General features: G+C 39.7%; 1 protein-coding gene across 1 annotated transcript in view; it reads left to right on the forward strand.

Moving 5' to 3' along the window:
* Positions 1-19,919, forward strand: part of LOC306870342 (leucine-rich repeat and calponin homology domain-containing protein 2-like) — a 61,120-nt gene that overhangs the window by 27,492 nt on the left and 13,709 nt on the right. The window contains exons 11-17 of the mRNA XM_079417563.1: positions 4,598-4,702; positions 6,047-6,115; positions 6,825-6,884; positions 9,205-9,253; positions 9,980-10,015; positions 11,323-11,463; positions 17,654-17,707. Of these exons, the coding sequence (XP_079273689.1) occupies positions 4,598-4,702; positions 6,047-6,115; positions 6,825-6,884; positions 9,205-9,253; positions 9,980-10,015; positions 11,323-11,463; positions 17,654-17,707 (514 nt within the window). The remainder of the gene's footprint in view (positions 1-4,597; positions 4,703-6,046; positions 6,116-6,824; positions 6,885-9,204; positions 9,254-9,979; positions 10,016-11,322; positions 11,464-17,653; positions 17,708-19,919) is intronic.

A 19,919-nucleotide genomic window follows, 5' to 3' on the forward strand; every position in this document is an offset into this window, starting at 1 on the left:
TTTTAATTAGCTTTTCTATGTAAATATGCACTAGATGGACATCTTTGACCACCGCGCCTCGCAGCTTTTTGTCGCGCTTAACTCCATTCATCAGGGCTGTGACTCTATGCGCGTCTCGTTGTATTTATAAGAGCAAAAAAGTTCTGATTGGCTAGTAATGTTAGTTTGGCTGAGAGCGAAAGCTGTGCTCCTCTCATACTATTGGCAGGCGAACTATTTGACTTGAAAGTGAGATCAACAAGTTTTGTTGTTGTTTTTTTAAAATGTTGGATTATTTTTTTCTGCAGCCAATCGCTGCACGCCGGAGATCCGGCACGGTGCCGGAGAACTTTAAACCCTGCAAATGTTGTACTGTACATTTCTCTCTGAAAATCTGAGTAAAATGGGTCGTTCCAGACATTGTTCGAATGGATCGAAGAAACGCCAAAGTGATCAAAGAAAGTCTAAAGTTACCTGTGAATACTGTAACAATTAGAAGACGCCTTTGTGAAACCAAGCTATCGGCAAGAAGCCCCCGCAAAGTCACATTGATGAAAAAATGAAGAGGTTGCAATTTGCCAAAGAACACACTGACTGGCCTAAAGAGAAATGGTGCAACATTTTGTGGACTCGTGAAGCAAGATTGTTCTTTTTGGGTCTAGGGGCCACAGAAAGTTTGTTATATGACCCCCAAACACTGAATTCAAGTCACAGTTCACTGTAAAGGCAGTGAAGCATGTTGGCGCAAGCATGATGATATGGGGATGTTTCTCATACTACGTGTTGGGCCTATTTATCGCATTCCAGGGATCATGGATCAGTTTGAGTATACTTAAAGAGATTATGTTGCCTTATGCTGAAGAGGAAATGCCCTTGAAATGGGTGTTTCAACAAGACAACGACCCCAAACACACCAGTAAGCGAGCAGCATCTTGGTTCCAGACCAACAAGATTAACGTTATGGACTGGCCAGCCCAATCTCCAGACCTTAATCCAATAGAAAACTTGTGGGGTGACATCAAAAATGCTGTTTTTGGGGCAAAACCAAGAAATGCAGAGGAATTGTGGTATCGTATAAGAGCGGACTTAATAGTGTAGATGGAGCTTTACATTTTAGTGTCTAATAAAAACTACATTTTTATTTATGAACCTGAAATGGGCATGCATGTTTATTTAGTGCCAATCAGAATAAAATGGACAATGGTAATTTTTTAAAATGTTTATACATTTTTATTTCTAATCATATCAAGTGTCAGTGCGGTATGAATACTATCTTCATATTTGCACATTGACAGCTTTTTTAATTCATGTGTTTTTATTTGTTTTGGTTTTTACATATGGTGTAGCAGTGACACTGTGACACCTGTGATACGAGCCTGGGCTGTTTTTATCTTGGTATTCCAAAGAAGTGATGCAATATTATGTACCATAAAATTCCCTTGTGTTCTAATGAATTGATTTCAAAACCACAGAAAAACGAAACCAAAGCCTTTTGGCACGCCTCACCCAAAAACCATCCATCCAGATCTCAGTTAGATACAGGCTTGCAATGTTACACATAGAGTCAGGGAGTGAAGGTTTGCTTGCTTGCTTGCTTATTAATTTAGGGGGCTTTCACACTAGCACTTTTGGTGCATACCCGGGTTCGTTTGACATCACAGCTCGGTTCATTTCGAATGTGAGTTTTTTTTAATGTGAACACTGATATGTTTTTTTCTGAACTCGGGTGCGCACCTGCAAACTGTACCCAAAAGGGTGGTCTGGGGTGTGGTTCATGCAAACTCCTGTACGGTTCGATTCTGATGTTAAGGCAATTGTAAGAAATCACAGAAGTGAACCACTATTGATGACGTATGAATTGGTCAAAGTGTGTTTTTATGCATTTACTCACTCACTTCTCTGATCAGTGTGACTGATGTGTTGCAGCATAGAGAATTTATATGTCTTTTCTGCGTGCAGAAATGCATGTGCCGTTCTGTGTTGGTGCTTTGGAAAAGAATCAAAAATTTTCTAAATCTGAAGTACAAAAACGAAGCACGCAAACATCCATTCATTCTGTCATCTTCTGTACAGTCATTACCTATCAATGGGGTAAACACCTGCCATTTTGATGACATATATGTACCGTGATCCAGAACCAACGAAACACATTATGAACACAAACCAGCGGGGGGCAGTGAGAGCAGTCAAACTCTGGTTCAGACCAAGTGTGAAAGCACCTTTATTTATTTATGTATTTATTTATATTTATATGTGTCACATTAAATGCATTTCTTATTTATTTATTAATTTGATCATAGGTAAGCAGTAATCATATACACATTGTTTTGTATAAGTGTCGAAATAAAAAAACTAGGGGGAAAAGTTTGCAAAAGAATGGCATGCTTTTACTAAAATATAAATACAGTAAACAAAGTGACTTTGCGGCTACATCTATATGTCATGATGCACAGTGCACACTTCCCTCTCTAAAAACTTGTTTTGGCACCAGTTCACTGAAGAAGCCTTGAAGTACAGGGCTGTGCCAGTGCCAACAGCGTTTTATCTATGAATAATTGTTTTGATATTTTACCACAAATGATACACTAATGTCCTTTCATTGCCGTAAGTAATGCTTTATATGTTTGATTTACTTTACCTTGGTGCTCCATAAGTGTTAACATGAGTAGGATCATATTAACAGAAAGTTTCCTTGCATTGAATTAAGCACCAAACAGAAACAACTATTTTTTTCCAGTGCTACAAGGCTTCCTCCACTCTTGAGTTATATTCAAATGTAGATGTATGTAAACACCATTGCATGTAAAACACTGTTGCTATTCCAGATTGTAGGATGAGCCGGAAGATCTAATTTACATCCAATATTATGGGAAGATCCCAGATTCCTAATATAATGGGTGGAGCCATTTTTTGTAGTGAGTCATGCTAAATGTAAAAAAAAAGCACAAAAAAAAGCAAGTTTGTTCGCAGATTGAAGGTTCGTAGGAGTTTTATATCTTGTGCCTTTTAAGGTTGCCGAGTTGTAATTTCTTCCAGAGAATTCCCAGGTTCTGTAGTATCCAAACAAAAGAAACAAACAATTGCTTGAATCATTAGTTAAATTCCGAGTTAGTAGCCATACATTCCAATTTTTCTGTGTTCCAATAGTGTATCCGCTTGAGTACTTTCGGTTCCTGAAGAGAAGAATTCCTTGTATGGTAAAAAGAAAGGGGTGGAGTCAAACAATGTTTTTTTGGGACAGATTCCCAGTCAATAAATTTACTTTTCTTCCCCAAAAATCCTTTTTTTCTTATTAGTATACAAAATTTGTAAGACTTTTTATAAAATTCTGAAATTCTGAAAGCATTTACATCTTACATCTCGGAGTAGTACCACCATTGCCAAATTGCTCTAAAATGCTTTAATTTCCTTTCAACATTTATTGTCAGAGAGCAAATACCATTTGAAATTATGTTCAAAGCAGTTGCCATAGAGGTGGATGGGGCTCTGTTTTGGAGTTCAAAGTTTTGGTTTGTGGCATTTGAATCACTGTTTTGATTGTACACTGTTAAGAGTGCTCTTGATACACATTTCCTATATTGCTATAGGAAAAAGACATTCTTTAAATCATGTTTAAAATCATGGCAGTTTTTGTTTATTTTATAAAACCTTTGTTTAGGCTGGAATACACTATGGAATTAAAAAATCTGAACAGATCACACACTTGCAAACTTAAATGGTGACAGAGAAGAACTGGCATCATGCAATAAATGATTGTGGATCACACATTATCTGACCTCATACTCTATGTATTCTGAAGAAAATCTGGGCAAAATTTATGTAATGTATTCTACCCTTTAGTCTAACTTCCAGCTAAAACACATTGAGACTTGCACAGTTGAAATGAGATGGCTTTTGATGTGCCTCAATGGCTGTAAAGTTATAGTGGTGTACAGATGGCCAAACATGCTCTGCTGCCAAGGCCATGCTAAAATAACACATGGAGAAGAGAGAACTCCCTCATTCTAATTGCCATGTTTGGCTATTCAAGTAATTGCAGTGAAAACAAATCTTGTCATACAAGGACTTTGTGTGTATTCAGCTTTTTTGCAGCAGTTTTTGGAGGGTCCTCTCCTGTTCCAGAATCATTATACAGTACAAAATGGTTTATTGGCCTGCACAAAGCACAGATGTGAACCCAGTCAAAGACCTTTGGAATGAATTGGAGCAGCTATTGAATAGATTGTAGGTTGATGGTGAATAGACTATTGCACCATCCAATGACTCAGAAAACTTTCTCAAGTGTTTGTCTTATACCAGTGTTTACAGCTCTTTTAAAATGCATGTGCGATATCTGCTCAGAGGCTTCATTAAGGTCCTGTATCATGCTAAAACTAAAGGCAGCCACTACAAGACTGCAAGAAATAAGTAAATCTAATATTGGTCCACAATTTTTTTTATGACGGACGAAAGTTTCTGAGGCAGTGTGTAAACGTGATTGACAACATGAGGTCGTATTTATTTTTAACGTGCAAAAATTTTGGACTCCGTGTGCAATGACCTTAAGTCGTGTTTCAGAATTCAGCAACAACATCCCTTTGTCTCCTTCATTTTTGTCTCCCTCTCTTGTCAACTTCAGCTCCGAGAAAGAGCAGTTAGCTGAAGAAGATGAGGATGACTTAAAGGAAGTGTTGGATCTGAGGAAAATCGCAGTACAGCTGCTACAACAAGAGCAACAGAACAGGTGATCTTTCATGATAAATCACACATGGTCATGCAACATTCAGAGCCCATCAAACATGCACACAGTATCTCCATCAAACTCCCTGCCTTCTTTTTAATATTAGGGCTGTCAATCGATTAAAAAAATCATTCATGTCTTTGAATTGACTACGTGTAAGAAAAAGTGGTTTTATATATATAATGGGGCTGTTCTGGATTGGCTATTTGAGTCAATCCACATTGATTACATGGAATGCTATATGCTTTATATAATACACTAGTTTACAGAAGATTTTGTGCATTCCAATTGTAGCTCTGAATGGTTTTACTTATAAAAAAACATTACCTGACATAAAAAATAGAGAGAGAAGGTAACAAAAAACATCCAGGGCTTTACAAATAACATTTGGGGCTTGAAGTGAAATTTGGGGTACCCAAAAGTGAAAATTCTCAAATCATTTACTCACTCTCATGTTTTTCCAAACACAAATTAAGATATTTTTAATGAAACCTGTGAGTCAGGCTTGTATGCATGTTTTCATAAATATTTTAAAACAGAGGTCCCAAAATTAAGATAGATTTCCCTAATCTACAGATAAGCATTTTAGGATGTCTGAAGGCCCAAAAAAATTACATATAGTAACAGTAGCTTTAAAACCACTTCAGTTGGGAAAGTAGCCTGAATATTTGTCAAGCAGATTCATAAGAAACATAAGAATCAGGTGAAATGTTGCAATGGATGACCCGCAAGAGAAGGAACGGGAACAGGTTATTAATTCATGGGAAATTGTACAGTTTGTATGAGCATCAAAGCTCAGTTAGTTCAAGCAACCTCAGTAGGAACATTAACCATAGTCTTATGGGTTTGAAATGACATGAGGTTGAGTAAATGATGACCGCATTTAAATTTTAAGCCCCATTTTCCTTCAAGGCCCGGTAGCTAGTATTGTAAGTTTGTATGCTTTAAGTTTTATCAGAATTTTTTCAGTTGTATTAGCACAGTAAATTGACTGCCCTATATAATATAAATATATATTTTATATACGCTGCTCCTCTCCCCTGCACTCTCTTTTTCTGAGTCTTTCTTTCACTTGGGCCTTATCCTGATACCTCAGCTGACTCTGCTGTCTTTCATTTGAATTTACATTTATGAGAGATTCACGAATTAATGCAAGTTTTGTCAGTTCCTTTTCGATACATCGTTCATCCATGCAGTCTGCTGCCACTGAATGAGAGAACGGCTGTCAGTTGTTTGGAAGTAATGGGATCAGACCCTCTCTGCTTACTAACAAATGAATCACCATATTCCTCCTCCTCTTTCTCCTTTCATCTCCTTCTTCATCACTTTTCATCATTTGACTCTCAGGAGGCGATCCCTAATTTGTAGGGCAGAGAGTCTAATACACCGTAGAAGAGCCGCGGGGAGAGCTCACAGGTAGGAGAGATGTGTGTGATTGTATGTGTGTGTTTGTCTCAAATGATGGATGTTTCATTAGAAGAGGGTGTATAGCACACATCCAGAACATCTGGTCATGTGCGTTTATGTGCGTGTTGTGTATTAGCAAGTATGTGCATGTCCAGACTTAATGATGTCAAGAAGTCAAGTGTTCAAGCGTGTTGCAATATCAGTTTTCAAAATGAAATGCTGATAACAGTGTGCTGCATGCGAGAAAGTAATTTGAAATATTTATGCATGTCCTTTTGGCCAAAATTGTAGATGTGCAAATGGACACCTTTCGTTTGAATTTGTTTTGTAAAAAAAACTGTTTTGAAAGATTGTTTTGAATCCTAAACCAAGTTGCTTTACAGGTCATTGGGTACACATCATGACTTCAGAATGCTCAGAAGTGTCTCTAACCTAGCAAATCGCCGCACACAAATTCAATTTGTTTTTCAAATCCCACGTTTAGCACTGACTCATTGTGCATATATGTGTCTATAATGTTTCATATTTAAAAATTCAATCTGACATTTCACACCGAGGTGCATTCCCTAAAATCTGTTTTTGTCACCTGTGAATATGGTTTCAGGTTTAGTTTTTTTGTTTTTTCCATGCACCGATTTAAGATGTTTTTCCATGCACCACTTATGCATGTCAAACAGAGACTTCATTCAAAGACATAATGGATTTTCCGATCTTTCAGGTTCCTCAGCCACTCAGGGAGTAGCACCAAACAAAGAACCCCATCTCAGACTGTTAGAAGGTATTATGATGCACACACAAACACCTCCATGCACATTCTTATTTCTTATAGTAGTCTACTTTAATTAATAATGACCAACAACATTACGTTATGTATTCCCTAACAGACAATTGCTTAATGTATGTTAAATGCCGTAACAATCCACAGTCTTACCGTGTGAAATGTGTTTTGACTGGAAATGAGATGTACACGGCAAGGGAAAGTTCAGGTGGAGGAGTCATAGTCATCTCCTTCATATTCTTCTTTTTTTTCACTGGAAATCAGTGTACAGACACCTTGGATTGCAAGCTTTTTATGGACTACCATTTTTGACAGGAACAAATCCAGTCTCTCATGTCTCTCACTTGGTCTTTCTTACTTTATTCCCCATATCAATTCTTGAGAGAGTTTGGTTGTAATGTAGTTTATGGACAAGGCAGGGTTGTTGGCAATTCTTCTTATTGAAAAGTTGTGTTGTGTGTGACCCCCTGACATCGATCTGTCGTGTAGTGTGCACACAAGAGCAACAGGGCCCAGAAACCCCTGGGTAACATAAACTATCGGTGAACAACATTTATTGATATTCATGAATGCTATTTTTTTCACTGCTACTTAATGTTAGTTTATAATGCATCAACTAAACTTTAATGTTTAAAAAATTAAGAAATGAGGTAGAAATGAACATTAGGTTGAATGCAAATAAATAAGATAAATGCTGTAAAAAACATACTGTTAGTTAAACTGATGTCAACATGCTGCATACTGAAACACTTTACAATAACATGGAATTTGTTAACATTGAACATTGACATGCATTAGGTTACTTAAACAGTGAGCATTTGTAGGGTGGAGAATGCTCAGGGATTTAATCTCTGAGATATCTTTGTTGATTGTGGAAACACCCTTTTTTGATCAAATAAAAAGACTGGGAGGAGATGACAGAGTGGAGAATGTTTATACTTTGACAGATGGACAAGTAGAGACGGGTATATACTGTATATACCTGGAAATACCTTTTTTTCCCCCAAACTTGTGGCATTATTGTGTATGTCTTCTGTCATTTGTAACTACAATATATTTTCAGATGTGATTCTTGGAATAACTTTGTTAAAGTCTCAGATTTTTGGTTTTATTCAGAACTACACTCTTAATCTTGAGGTCTGCATTAAGGCCATGACACACCAAACCGATGCTGATTCAACATGCTCAATCGGCCAAGAAGCCACAGACAGGTTCAGACTCTTGCTGATGGTGTGGAATACACTGCAAAAACTGAGCTGACAGATGCTCAACGATTGCCCGGCACTGGCAGATGGCTGACTGGCAGCTCGGAGTGTCACAGCCTTTAGAGATACACACTATGACTGAACTAGTGCACCAGGGCATTATTGCTCATAATGTGCCAAACTGTTTCTACAAAACTAATTCACCAGTTCTGGTGCAACTAATAATTTTCTAGCACATTCTCATTGTAAACTCACTTCACCTCCGGTCTAGAATTTGACCGTGGACTCAGTAAGCTAATCAAGAAAATCACGTCTCACCAGTGCAAACCAGAATAACTTTAGTCAGCAATTTCTTTATTTTCTCAAATACAGAAAATTCACATAATTGCTAACTGAAATGCCAAGAAATTAAACGAGATCAGACAGAGGAAGAGATGAGATGTTTATTTAAAGTAAATATGTCTTTTGCCCTTGGTCTGCAAGGGGTTATTCATTACCATCTCACTGTACCACTCAATACTTCCAGCAGTTGTATCAGAATATACCAAATCAGAATATACAGATTTCTGAAGGATTCATGTTACACTGAAGTCTGTAAAAGTCTGTGAGTTTGATTTTGGGAATGCAGTATTTGATAATGATCTTTGTGTACATAGTTTGGTGAAGTCATATGATTTGATCAAACTTTGAAGTGTTGAAAATGACAGATACTGCAAGGCACTTTTTATCAGTGACATGCCTACCATTGTCTGTTGAAAGCAATCTCACTTTTAGTGTTACAGCTCCAGACATGCCTCTTACTGGCAAAAAAATTTATGCCACAGAAAACCTTTTAAGGTCAATGTAGACCATTAGCCCGCTGGAATTACGATCTGTCAACTATAGGTCTTCATGCGTGAGCACTTGAATGCATTCATAGAGCCTCGCATCACTTTCATTCTGCACAGTGAGATTAACAAACTGACAACATATCGGGCCTTATACACTTGAGCATGTACACACATGCCCATACCTGTACACATAAGCACAGGTTATTGTCTTAGTGCAGGCACCCGTAGGCCCCCATTTGTATGTTTTTAAGGTTCATGTGTGCATGTTTCTGCTTTTTTTTACAGTGCATCACTAGATGAAGGAAGCAGCTCAGCCTCTGCCTTAAGTGGACAGGTACCATTATGTGTCATTCACAGTTACACACAAAGTCATAAACATGCCTGCATCGTATGCAATAATGTATGTATCCCCTCATTTTGCCACACCTGATAAGAAATGCAGGCTGACTTTATATTGGAAATATACTGTGAATTAATAACAGTTCAATTATTGCAACAGCACTGATGGCAGACTTTTACTGTCAGTGTAAAACTTTTCTATTCTTTTCTATTTTAAACTATTCTTTCATCCGTTTATCAGTGTGTTGACTACTGTCTAATTCTAGTTTACGCATCATGAAGTCTGCACCCAGAAGTTGAACTTGCATCATAAATCATAATTTTTTTTTAAAACTCGTGTGCCCTCACCCTTGCAATGACATGTCTCCGATGACGTGTTCACTAACGTGAGGGAAAATAACCTCTTCCCTCCAGCAACTATGGATATACTTCACAACAGGAAAGAAACTTTCCCTTGTGTGATACAAACGCTACTTTAGTTCACCCAAAATCAAAAATGATCATTTCAATCATCATTTACTCACCCTCAAGTTGTTCCAAACCTGTATAAATTGATTTTCTTCAGCGGAACACAAAAGAAGATATTTAGAACCATGTGGGTGGGTGGAGATGTTTTACAGATTTCATCTGGCTCTGCTTTATTATTGTGTTTTTGAATTCCATTCGATTCTCCCTCATTCTGTGTTTTTGTTTTTTGTGTGTGTATATTTTTTTTAAGCAGACTGATCTCACTGATGAAGATGCAGCTTTCTCTGAGGTCACTCTTCAGTTCATCACAGTTCTCCTCCTCATTCATTTCTATTCTTACAGTAAAGCTTCTAAAGTCCAATGTTGTAGTAGTATTTTTACAAAACAATTTTCACCAGCTCAACCAATACTTGAAATACCACTCTTCAAAAGTTTGGGTCAATAGGATTTTTTGGAAAGAAATTAATATTTTTATTTTGCAAAGATGCATTAAATTGATTAAAAGTGACAATAAAGATAGAATCATGATAGCTTCAAAAATATTAAACAGTACAGCTGTTTTCAACTTTAATAATAATAATATATAACGGTTATAGTATATAATAGTAATATTCCTTCAGCACCAAATCATCATATTAGAATGATGTCTGAAGGATCATTTGACCCTCAAGACTCGAGTAATGGGTGCATTACACCATTTTTACTCCAAAATTTACAGGAATATATTTAATCAGCTGTTTTTACTGTATTTTATCAAATAAATGCAGCCTTTTTTTAAAAGATTTTTTTTTTTTAAATATATTATCAACCTCACATTTGAATGGTAGTGTATATTTTTCATTACGTTTTTTTTTCCCACAACATTTTTATTCATTGCAAGGTAAAAATTATACAACTAAAATGTAACTCCATTAATTCATAAGCACACTTGGGCTGGAAAACAAATCATTGCTAATTGGTTTGTAGTTTTCAGTACATTTTTCATTTGTGTGTATGTGTGTGTGTGTGTGTGTGTGTGTGCGCATGTTTATGTGGTTTATGAGGACACAAATTTGTATAATGACATGGGTATGACAGAGGTATTACAATATGAAGGTGGTTGAGAACACTGCCTATATCCCCATAATTCAAAAGGCTTTAAAAACATACTAAACGGTGTTTTTTGAAAATCTAAAAATGCACAAAGTCTCCTGTGAGGGCTAAGTTTAGGTGTAGGGTTGGTGTAGGGCAATAGCACACACAGTTTGTTCAGTATAAAAACCATTACGCCTATGGAGAGTCCCCATAAACCACAAAACCAACATGTGTGTGTGTGTATTTTCTCCCTGTTTCAACAAAAACTCATCTTAGGGCTGGGCAGTATAGCCAAAAGTATTATCACAATATTTTTTTCATATCATACGATATCAATATTTATCACAATGTTCATTTACCATTAATGTGGAGGGAAATGCTTTCCACATGAGACCATGAGAATGGATGTATGCCTAACTTGTTTTTTTTACAACTCCACAGAATAGCTAGATTTTAATTTAGGGCCCCATGAAATCATTTTGAGCCTTGTTATTCATCATCATGTTGTGATTTGTCCCTCAGCCTTCTTCATCTTGCTCGTTTGATGGAAGTTTGAAATCAGAAAGCAGTGACTCAGAGCCAAGATGGCCGGAGGTTCCTCCTGTGCTCAACCAGAATGAGGATCGGAGAAGAAACAAGTACCTGAGAAAAGACTATCTAAAGGTACACACCCAAGCACGCACATGTTCTTGGTTTTTCTCACGCTCACATATTTTGTTTGCTCGTGTATACTTACGTATCCCTCTCTCTCACTAGTTTTGTCAAAGACACACACACACACACACACACACACAAATGTGAAACTACTTTATGCCACTTGAGATAGTTTGTGTATGTCACAGAGCAACTTGTGTTATACTCCCTGATATTTTGTCTACAGCCTCAGATACCGCAGCCCCAGACTGATTCCTTAATATACTTCAGTCTGTGAATCCTTAGGCTAGTGACTTCAACAAAAACATGGATTCTTGTCACTGAGACAAGATTCAAAGTGTTACTCTGGGCCCTATAATGTGCTATTACAAAAGTTTTGAGTGCCACTTGATTCACAGAAACCCCTGGAGAATGTTAACATCTCTGTTGACATGTCTGTGGTGCATTAAACACTATGTAAACAGATGAAATTAAAGCTCTTAAAACACACAACACCACATGTGGAGTGAAAAGACAGCGCACCAACATCAAAGCCACATTCCAGCCATAAAGTAGGTTTTGGGCTGCCTCAGGGCCTGGACAGCTTTATGTCATGACAGATAAACAGAAGTTTATTGGGATAGGTTGCAGTAGTATTGGAAAAGACAATGACTTAAAGCACAGAAGTGGAATAACAACAGCATGACACGAAATTATGCAATCTGGAATGGCCCATTCTAACCTCAGTTTGACTGAGGTGCTTTGGCACAACCTCAAGAGAGCCATTCACAGCAGAAAGACATCTTATATTTTAGCTAGCTGAAAGAGTTTGGTGAAAAACAATTGTTCAAAACTCCTGACCTGAAGGCTTGTCTGGTCCACAGTTACAGGAAACATTGGTGGAGGATGTTTCTGCCAAAATTAATATTATTAAATGCAGTGTTCACAAAGGACTTTTCCCATTCTGCACAGTAACTGTTTACACAGTGTGTTCAGTAAATCATGTATCAGTGTTTGTTTGTTATTTGTTTAAGTGGGGGCTGTGTTTGTGTATTCTTGTCACTTTTGAGTCAAATGAAATCCAGGTAAATGTATCACAGTTTTTTCTGTCCTTTGTCTTTTTGTAAGCAAGCAAATTATTTATTATTTTATTTGTGTGTGTGTGTGTGTGTGTGTGTGTGTGTGTGAACAAAGTACTATATGTTTCTGAAACACTCCATATCCATATACAGTCCATATCCATTTTTATTATTATTATTACTATTATTATTATTATTATTAAATACTTGTTATTAAATACTGCAAGAGTGGATGGCAGATCTATAATGGCCTTCATAATAATATTAATTATAATATTTCTTGAATAATTATTAATCAAAGTTATGTCACAGATCGACCAGCCCATCAATCAGAATATGAAGCCACTCACAGCTGAAGTCATGCTTACTGCCTCTAACGTCTCCATTCCAGTGCAAGCCCTTCTTGATTCCGGTTCCGCTGGCATCTTCATCTCCGGGAACCTCTGCCGCCAACTCAATCTCTCGACCGTTGCCAACCAAACCATCTACCAGATCCACTCGATAACTGTAAAGCCCATAGGACGAACTACAGTCCGATATAGCGCTGATCCCGTTCACATAAGGTTTGGTCAATTGCACGAAGAGAGCATCACCCTATTGGTTCTGGAGGGAGCGCACACTGACATCGTCCTCGGGCGCCCCTGGTTCATACAACATGAACCCCACATCTATCGGCGCACCGGGGAGGTCCTGAAGTGGGGCATTCACTGTTTTCCAGACTGCTTTCCCAGAATCCCGCAACCACTCAATCGAGCTATTCTGAAGATCCCAGTAAACTCCACATCCATAGAAAGTCCAGTCAAGAAGCAATCAGTAGATATTCCATCATGTTATGCCCCCTTCAGAGACGTATTCAGCCTGAAGAAGGCCTCCAAATTACCTCCTCATCGGCCATGGGACTGTGTGATTGATCTCCTGCCAGGTGAGCCTGTGCCAAAGGGTAGAATTTACCCCGTCTCTTCCAGAACAGAAGGCCATGGAGGAGTATATCAGTGAGGCTCTTAAGCAAGGTTACATCCATTCCACCTCCCCTGCTGCTTCGAGTTTTTTCTTCGTGGCCAAGAAGGACGGAGGCTTGCGGCCTTGCATCGACTACCGGGCTCTTAATAAAATAACAGTTAAGTTTCGCTACCCCCTTCCTCTCGTCCCAGCGGCCCTGGAACATCTTCATGGTGCCACCATATTCACGAAGCTAGACCTCCGCAGTACATACAACCTCATCCGGATATGCGAGTGGAAGACAGCCTTCGTATGGCCTTGTCAACGCCCCCTCCGTGTTCCAGGATTTTATGCATGAGGTGCTCTGGGAGTTTCTACACAGGTTCGTCCTAGTTTACATCGATGACATCCCCATTTACTCCCGGAGATTGGCCGAACATCGTCACCACGTTGCGGAGGTCTTAAAGCAACTGAAGGAGTTCCATCTGTTCCTCAAAGCCGAGAAATGCTCATTCCATCAACCCTCAGTACAGTTCTTAGGCTACGTCATCGACAGTGGTGGTATCCGAATGGACGAGGGGAAGGTGGATGCAATCCGGACCTGGCCGGTGCCCTCCATCATCAAGGAACTCCAAAGATACTTAGGCTTTGCCAACTTCTATAGAAGGTTTATCCAAGGTTACAGTGCCATAACCAGTCCCCTCACTAACCTACTGCGAAATAAGCCCAAGTCTCTGTCCTGGACACCAGCTGCCACGGAGGCCTTTGAGAAGTTGAAGGAAGCCTTCACCCACACTCCTATCCTCGTGCATCCAGACCCCCAGAGACTCTTCATTGTAGGAGCCGCAGCAGGGGAATCCAGCCAAACTCCATCCATGTGCCTTCTTCTCCAAGAAATTCAGCCCGGCGGAGAAAAATTATGACATCGGCAATCGGGAACTCCTGGCTATCAAGCTCGCCCTCGAGGAATGGAGACATTGGCTGGAAGGTGCCCAACATCATTTCTCCGTTCTTACTGACCATAAGAACTTGCAGTATTTAAGAGATGCCAAACGACTCAATCCCCGCCAGGCCCGTTGGGCACTCTTCTTTACCCGTTTTAACTTTTCGATCACATATCGTCCTGGATCCAGAAATACAAGGGCAGACGCCCTGTCCTGTATCCATGCTACTGAAGAAATCGACGAAGAACCTGAGTCAATCATCCCAGACAAGATCTTAGCCTGCCCCATTCAATGTAGTCCAGAACCAGATACTCCTGCCAATGCCTCCACAGCCACTCTGCCGGGCTGCCCACCTGGTAAACAGTATATTCCTAGATTACAACGCACTTCAATCACCCGCTCCCTTACGATTCTCTGGGCACTGGCCACCCAGGGACCAACAGCACCCTCTTGCTGCTGAAAGATCGATACTGGTGGCCCAGCATGGCCAGGGATGTGAGAAGGTTCATCCAGGGTTGCGCGGATTGCGCCATGTCCCAGAGCCCTCGCCACTTACCAGCAGGCAAACTCCTCCCGCTGCCCGTTCCCAACCATCCATGGTCACATCTAGGAGTAGACTTCATTACCAACCTGCCTGCATCAGAAGGGAACACTTGTATCTTGGTAATTGTGGACCGATTCTCCAAGTCATGTCGACTCCTGCCCCTTAGAGGTCTTCCCACCGCCCTGGAAACGGCGGAACTGTTATTCAATTATGTCTTCAGATACTTCGGTATCCCCGAAGACATCATGTCGGATCGAGGTCCACAATTCATTTCCAGAGTATGGAGAGGTTTTTTTAAACTCCTAGATGTGACCGTTAGTCTGTCTGCAGGATACCATCCCCAGACCAACGGGCAGACGGAGAGGAAGATCCAGGAGATCAGCCGCTTCCTGCAAACCTTCTGCCACAGCCACCAGGACTCTTGGAACCAGTTCATTGGCTGGGCCGAGTACGCCCAGAACTCCTTACATCAAGCTTCGACTGGATTCACTCCCTTCCAGTGCGTACTCGGCTACCAGCCACCGCTATTCTCTTGGTCAGGGGAGCCATTGGAAGTGCCTGCGGTCGACTACTGGTTCCGATAGAGCGAGAGGGTCTGGGACGATGCTCACCATCAGCTCCAGCGAGCAGTGCGCAGGCGCAAAATGACAGCAGACCTTCGCAGGTCCGAAGCTCCACAATATCAACCGCAACAGAAGGTCTGGCTGTCAACGAGGGACATCAAGTTGCGCATGCCCCTCAAAAAGCTAAGTCCCAGATATGTTGGTCCCTTCACCATACTGAGACAAGTCAACCCGGTCACCTTTCAGTTACAGTTACCCCCACATTACTGGATTAATTCTACCTTTCATGTCTCACTCCTGAAACCCTATCACTCTCCTGTTTCTCCCTCCACAGAGCCTGGTCCAAGTGAGGAACCCCCTCTCCCGCTAATACTGGAGGATGGAGCTATATATAAGGTGAAGGAAATCCTGGACTCCCAGAGCCGTGGTGGTCGCTTGGAGTACTTAGTGGACTGGGAGGATTATGATCCAGAGGAGAGATCATGGGTCCCCAGAGATGACATCTTAGACCCAACTTTACTGGAGGAATTCCATTCGACTCATCCAAATTGTCCAGCTCCCAGAGGAAGGGGGAGACCACCACGACGTCTGGGCTTTCGGCCCTCTGGAGCGGGCCGTGGAGAGGGGGGTAATGTCACAGATCGACCAGGCTCTCAGACCAGCCAATCACAGCGAGCACCTTCACCTGAGTTCTAATGAGCACACCTGCACGTAATCTGCACCTCATCAAGGCACACCATAAAGCCACACATCTCAATACACTCAGACGTCCGGTCTCGTTTATACGAAGTGGACTCCTGTATGCCATCTCAGCGACCTACCTGTTACCTACCTGCCTGTGTACTTACCTTTTGTGTTCTCTCCGAGTGTTGTGTACATCCGTGTCCTGGATCCTGGTTCTTCATCTGTGGAGCTGTACTGCCCAGAGTGAGGTGTGTGGTTCTCCCGTTATCCACGAGCTCCTGTCAAAGACAACACAGTCTAGTGATTCACTCATCTCTTCATCCAAAAGTCTCTGCAGTATATACTCACCGTTGCGATCTCCATCCACTGCTCATCTATAAATAAACCTTACCTATTTTTGATAAGCTGTGTGTGAAGTCTGCTTCCGTAACAAGTTACATTTATGCATGTTAAGAGAATAAGTTGAATATGGCTTTAGTCTGCCTTTTTACTCTCTAAAAAGCTGCTCTCATTGTGTATGTGTAACCATGCCCGATAAGGTTTAGGGCTGAGGCAACCTTGAAGTAAGATAAGTGTTTCTCTGCGTATGTGTGTTAGTATCTGTCTGTACAGGGAGAAGCTCAGACAGTCCCAGGACAAACGTTCCACTGCCGATGTCCAGCGTATCAGATATGCAACTTTGGAGAGACGTATTGCGTCGGACCTCTGATCACTTGTCACTAAAATAGTCATCAATGATATGCTTCAAGCTTGCGTCCATATGTGGAAAGTTTATCTAGGATTTTAGAACCAATCAGAATTTTGATGACTTATGCATTGACGCAATTAGCAACCTCTGTTAGGGTATAATTGTTGAGGATTTTGAATTGTAAAGCAGGTCGGCCTACAAACTCCATTGCGAGTGTTAAAGCTGACTTCTGCGGATGAAACTGCAAACTATTTCTTCAGTAAATTTCTTTAATTAATCGCCTGGTCTTTGTTCATCATACCTGGTCCATAGGTTTTAACTGTAATTCCCCAACAATATTTACAGTGCAATATTTGTTGTGGCATTCCCCACAAATGGTTGAACAGAAAACTCTGAAGAATTGGTTGAAAGGAATATTAATTTTGTGATCAGAATTTCTGGCAGTACAAAAGTTATAAGTACTGATTATTTCAAATAAAACTGACAATCAACTGAAGCAAATTATACACTTCTGCTCATGAATGTGTGGTTATCTTGCTAAAGGTACTAGACTAGTTCCAGCCAGATTTAAAGTGGTGATAGAGTCAGCACGTGCGTCAGACAATCAGTGAATGTTTTGGCAGGGGAACTTTTTCCTCTTATCCTTTTACTGTTGGGTGGGGATTTGGTTGAGAACCACTGCTCTAGACTATTGACTCTAGAAATGTATTTCTGATGTTAAAAGCTGCTAACGTGATGTATATCCGTAATTCTCTGCCTCCCTGTGTCTCCCATTTCAGCATAAGTGCCAAAGTGCTCGAAGAAACTCCAGTGGCAACGACAATGATTGTGAGGTGAGAATTTGTGCCGTCACTGTGCCAAGATCGGCAAGTTTCTCCTTGCATGAATATTTATTAGAGGCCAGCTGAGAGTCAAGTCACCACAGTAGAGCAACTCCACAATTAAAGGGATCATGAAATGCAGTTTTAGTTCTGTATAATATTTCCTAAGGTCAGTTAATAATTTTTTTTTTAAACAAAAACAAAACAGTTTTTTGCAGGTCCAATATTTGTTAAAAATATAATTTCCATCCTCATTTTCACTTTCTGTGAAAAACACTAAATTTGAAGGGATGTTACCTCTTGCAGAAACTAAAGTAATAATTTCATTGTACCATATTGCACATAGTCCTTTACAGCATGTTGTGTGTTTTGATACTTGAGATGGCTAGTGCTGTGATAGGCTGTTTATGTTTGAGCCCAAGTCACATCCTGAGACACTACAGCAATTAGAACAGTCCATTTAGTGTGGTAATTGCTTTTGCTTTCTTATTTGCTTAATTTTTGGCATATAGTTTTAAAAGTACTGTTGTATTACTAAAGACACTGCATGTATGCAGGTATTTACTGATTTTATTAGCAATGCTTAAACAATGATGCTCTTGGTATCTTTATGGCGTTAAATGCTGGTTTAATGTTTAAACACTGTAAGATTAAAAATGAATGTACTTATTGCATCCGATGACAGAATACTTGGCAAAAAAAAAAAAATTGGCAACATATTTAGAATAATTCACAAAACAGTCCATTGCAAATTATGAAGAACAAACAAAAACTTTATATTTTAGTCACTCAGGCACATTGCTAAAAAAAACTTAATTTCTAATACTTGGATCAATGCAGTTTCAACAGCAGTATCGCTCTTGTGATCGGTGAAAAGACACGAGTTGTTCAGAACATACTCCTTGATTATGTATGCTGATGACACGTTAAGGAGCATGTCGAGGGGATTCTTAAATCACGATCATGCAGTATGTTTTCAATGTAGAAGAACCTTCTACTGTATATGTGTAAATAAAAAAATGGACAATTATGTGTTAAGAAAGGCATAAAAATAGCAAGGTTGCATGTTTTCCTCAATTTGATTGGTTAAACTCACTTCTCTTCTAAGCACTCCCTTTGTTCACTTCTTGTAGACTCCTAGATCATAGTTTTAGCTACCCCCTATGACCAGTTGCAACATAGGCATATATAGTTTAACCATTTTCATATTTCTTAAAGGGATAGTTCACCCAAAAATGAACATTCTGTCATTAATTACTCACCCTCATGTTGTTCCAAACCCGTAAGACCTCCGTTCATCTTCGGAACACAAAATTAAAATATTTTTGATGAAATCTGAGAGCTCTCAGACCCTCCATAGACAGAAAGGGTCCTTACACGATCAAGGTCCAGAAACATGGCAAGGAGATCGGTAAAATAGTCCGTGTGACATCAGTGGTTCAACCGTAATTTTACGAAGCTACGAGAATACTTTTTGTGTGCAAAAGAAAAAACAAAAACAGCTTTATTCAAATTCGTCTCCTCCACGTCACCCTAGCGCCATTTTGGAGAATATCTGCTGGACGGAAACTACGTATGCTCTTCTATGTTAGCTGCATACCGGATGCACTGTTTTCATTCAAATCAAAGTGTAAATATACGTAGAAAACATATCCACATGGTGCGGCTGACACAGAAGAGCGTACGCAGTTTCCGTCCAGCGGATATTCTCCAAAATGGCGCTACGCTGACATAGAGGAGACAAACTGTAGAATAAAGTCGTTATTTTTGTTTTCTTTGCATACAAAAAGTATTCTCATAGCTTCATAAAATTACGGTTGAACCCCTGATATCATGTGGATTATTTTACTTATCTCCTTGCTACGTTTCTGGACCTTGATTGTGTAAGGACCCTTGCTGTCTATGGAGGGTCTAAGAGCTCTCAGATTTCATCAAAAATATCTTACTTTGTGTTCCGAAGATGAACGGAGGTCTCACTGGTTTCAAACGACACAAGGGTGAGTAATTAATGACAGAATTTTCATTTTTGGGTGAACTAACCCTTTAACCACTTTCGTTACCACTCTTTTCATGTATTTCATCAAGTATTTATTTAATCCTTTATCAAAGATTTCCACAGAAATGTCTGTGTATTTTTCTAGTTATACAAATCTGCTCTTTGATAGACTGTTTTTTGTAGCCCTGTCTCATTCTGTAGAAGTACAATACTATATTGACAAAGTTC

The sequence above is a fragment of the Barbus barbus genome (genome assembly GCF_936440315.1).
Source record: "Barbus barbus genome assembly, chromosome: 5".
Classification (NCBI taxonomy): Eukaryota; Metazoa; Chordata; class Actinopteri; order Cypriniformes; family Cyprinidae; genus Barbus; species Barbus barbus.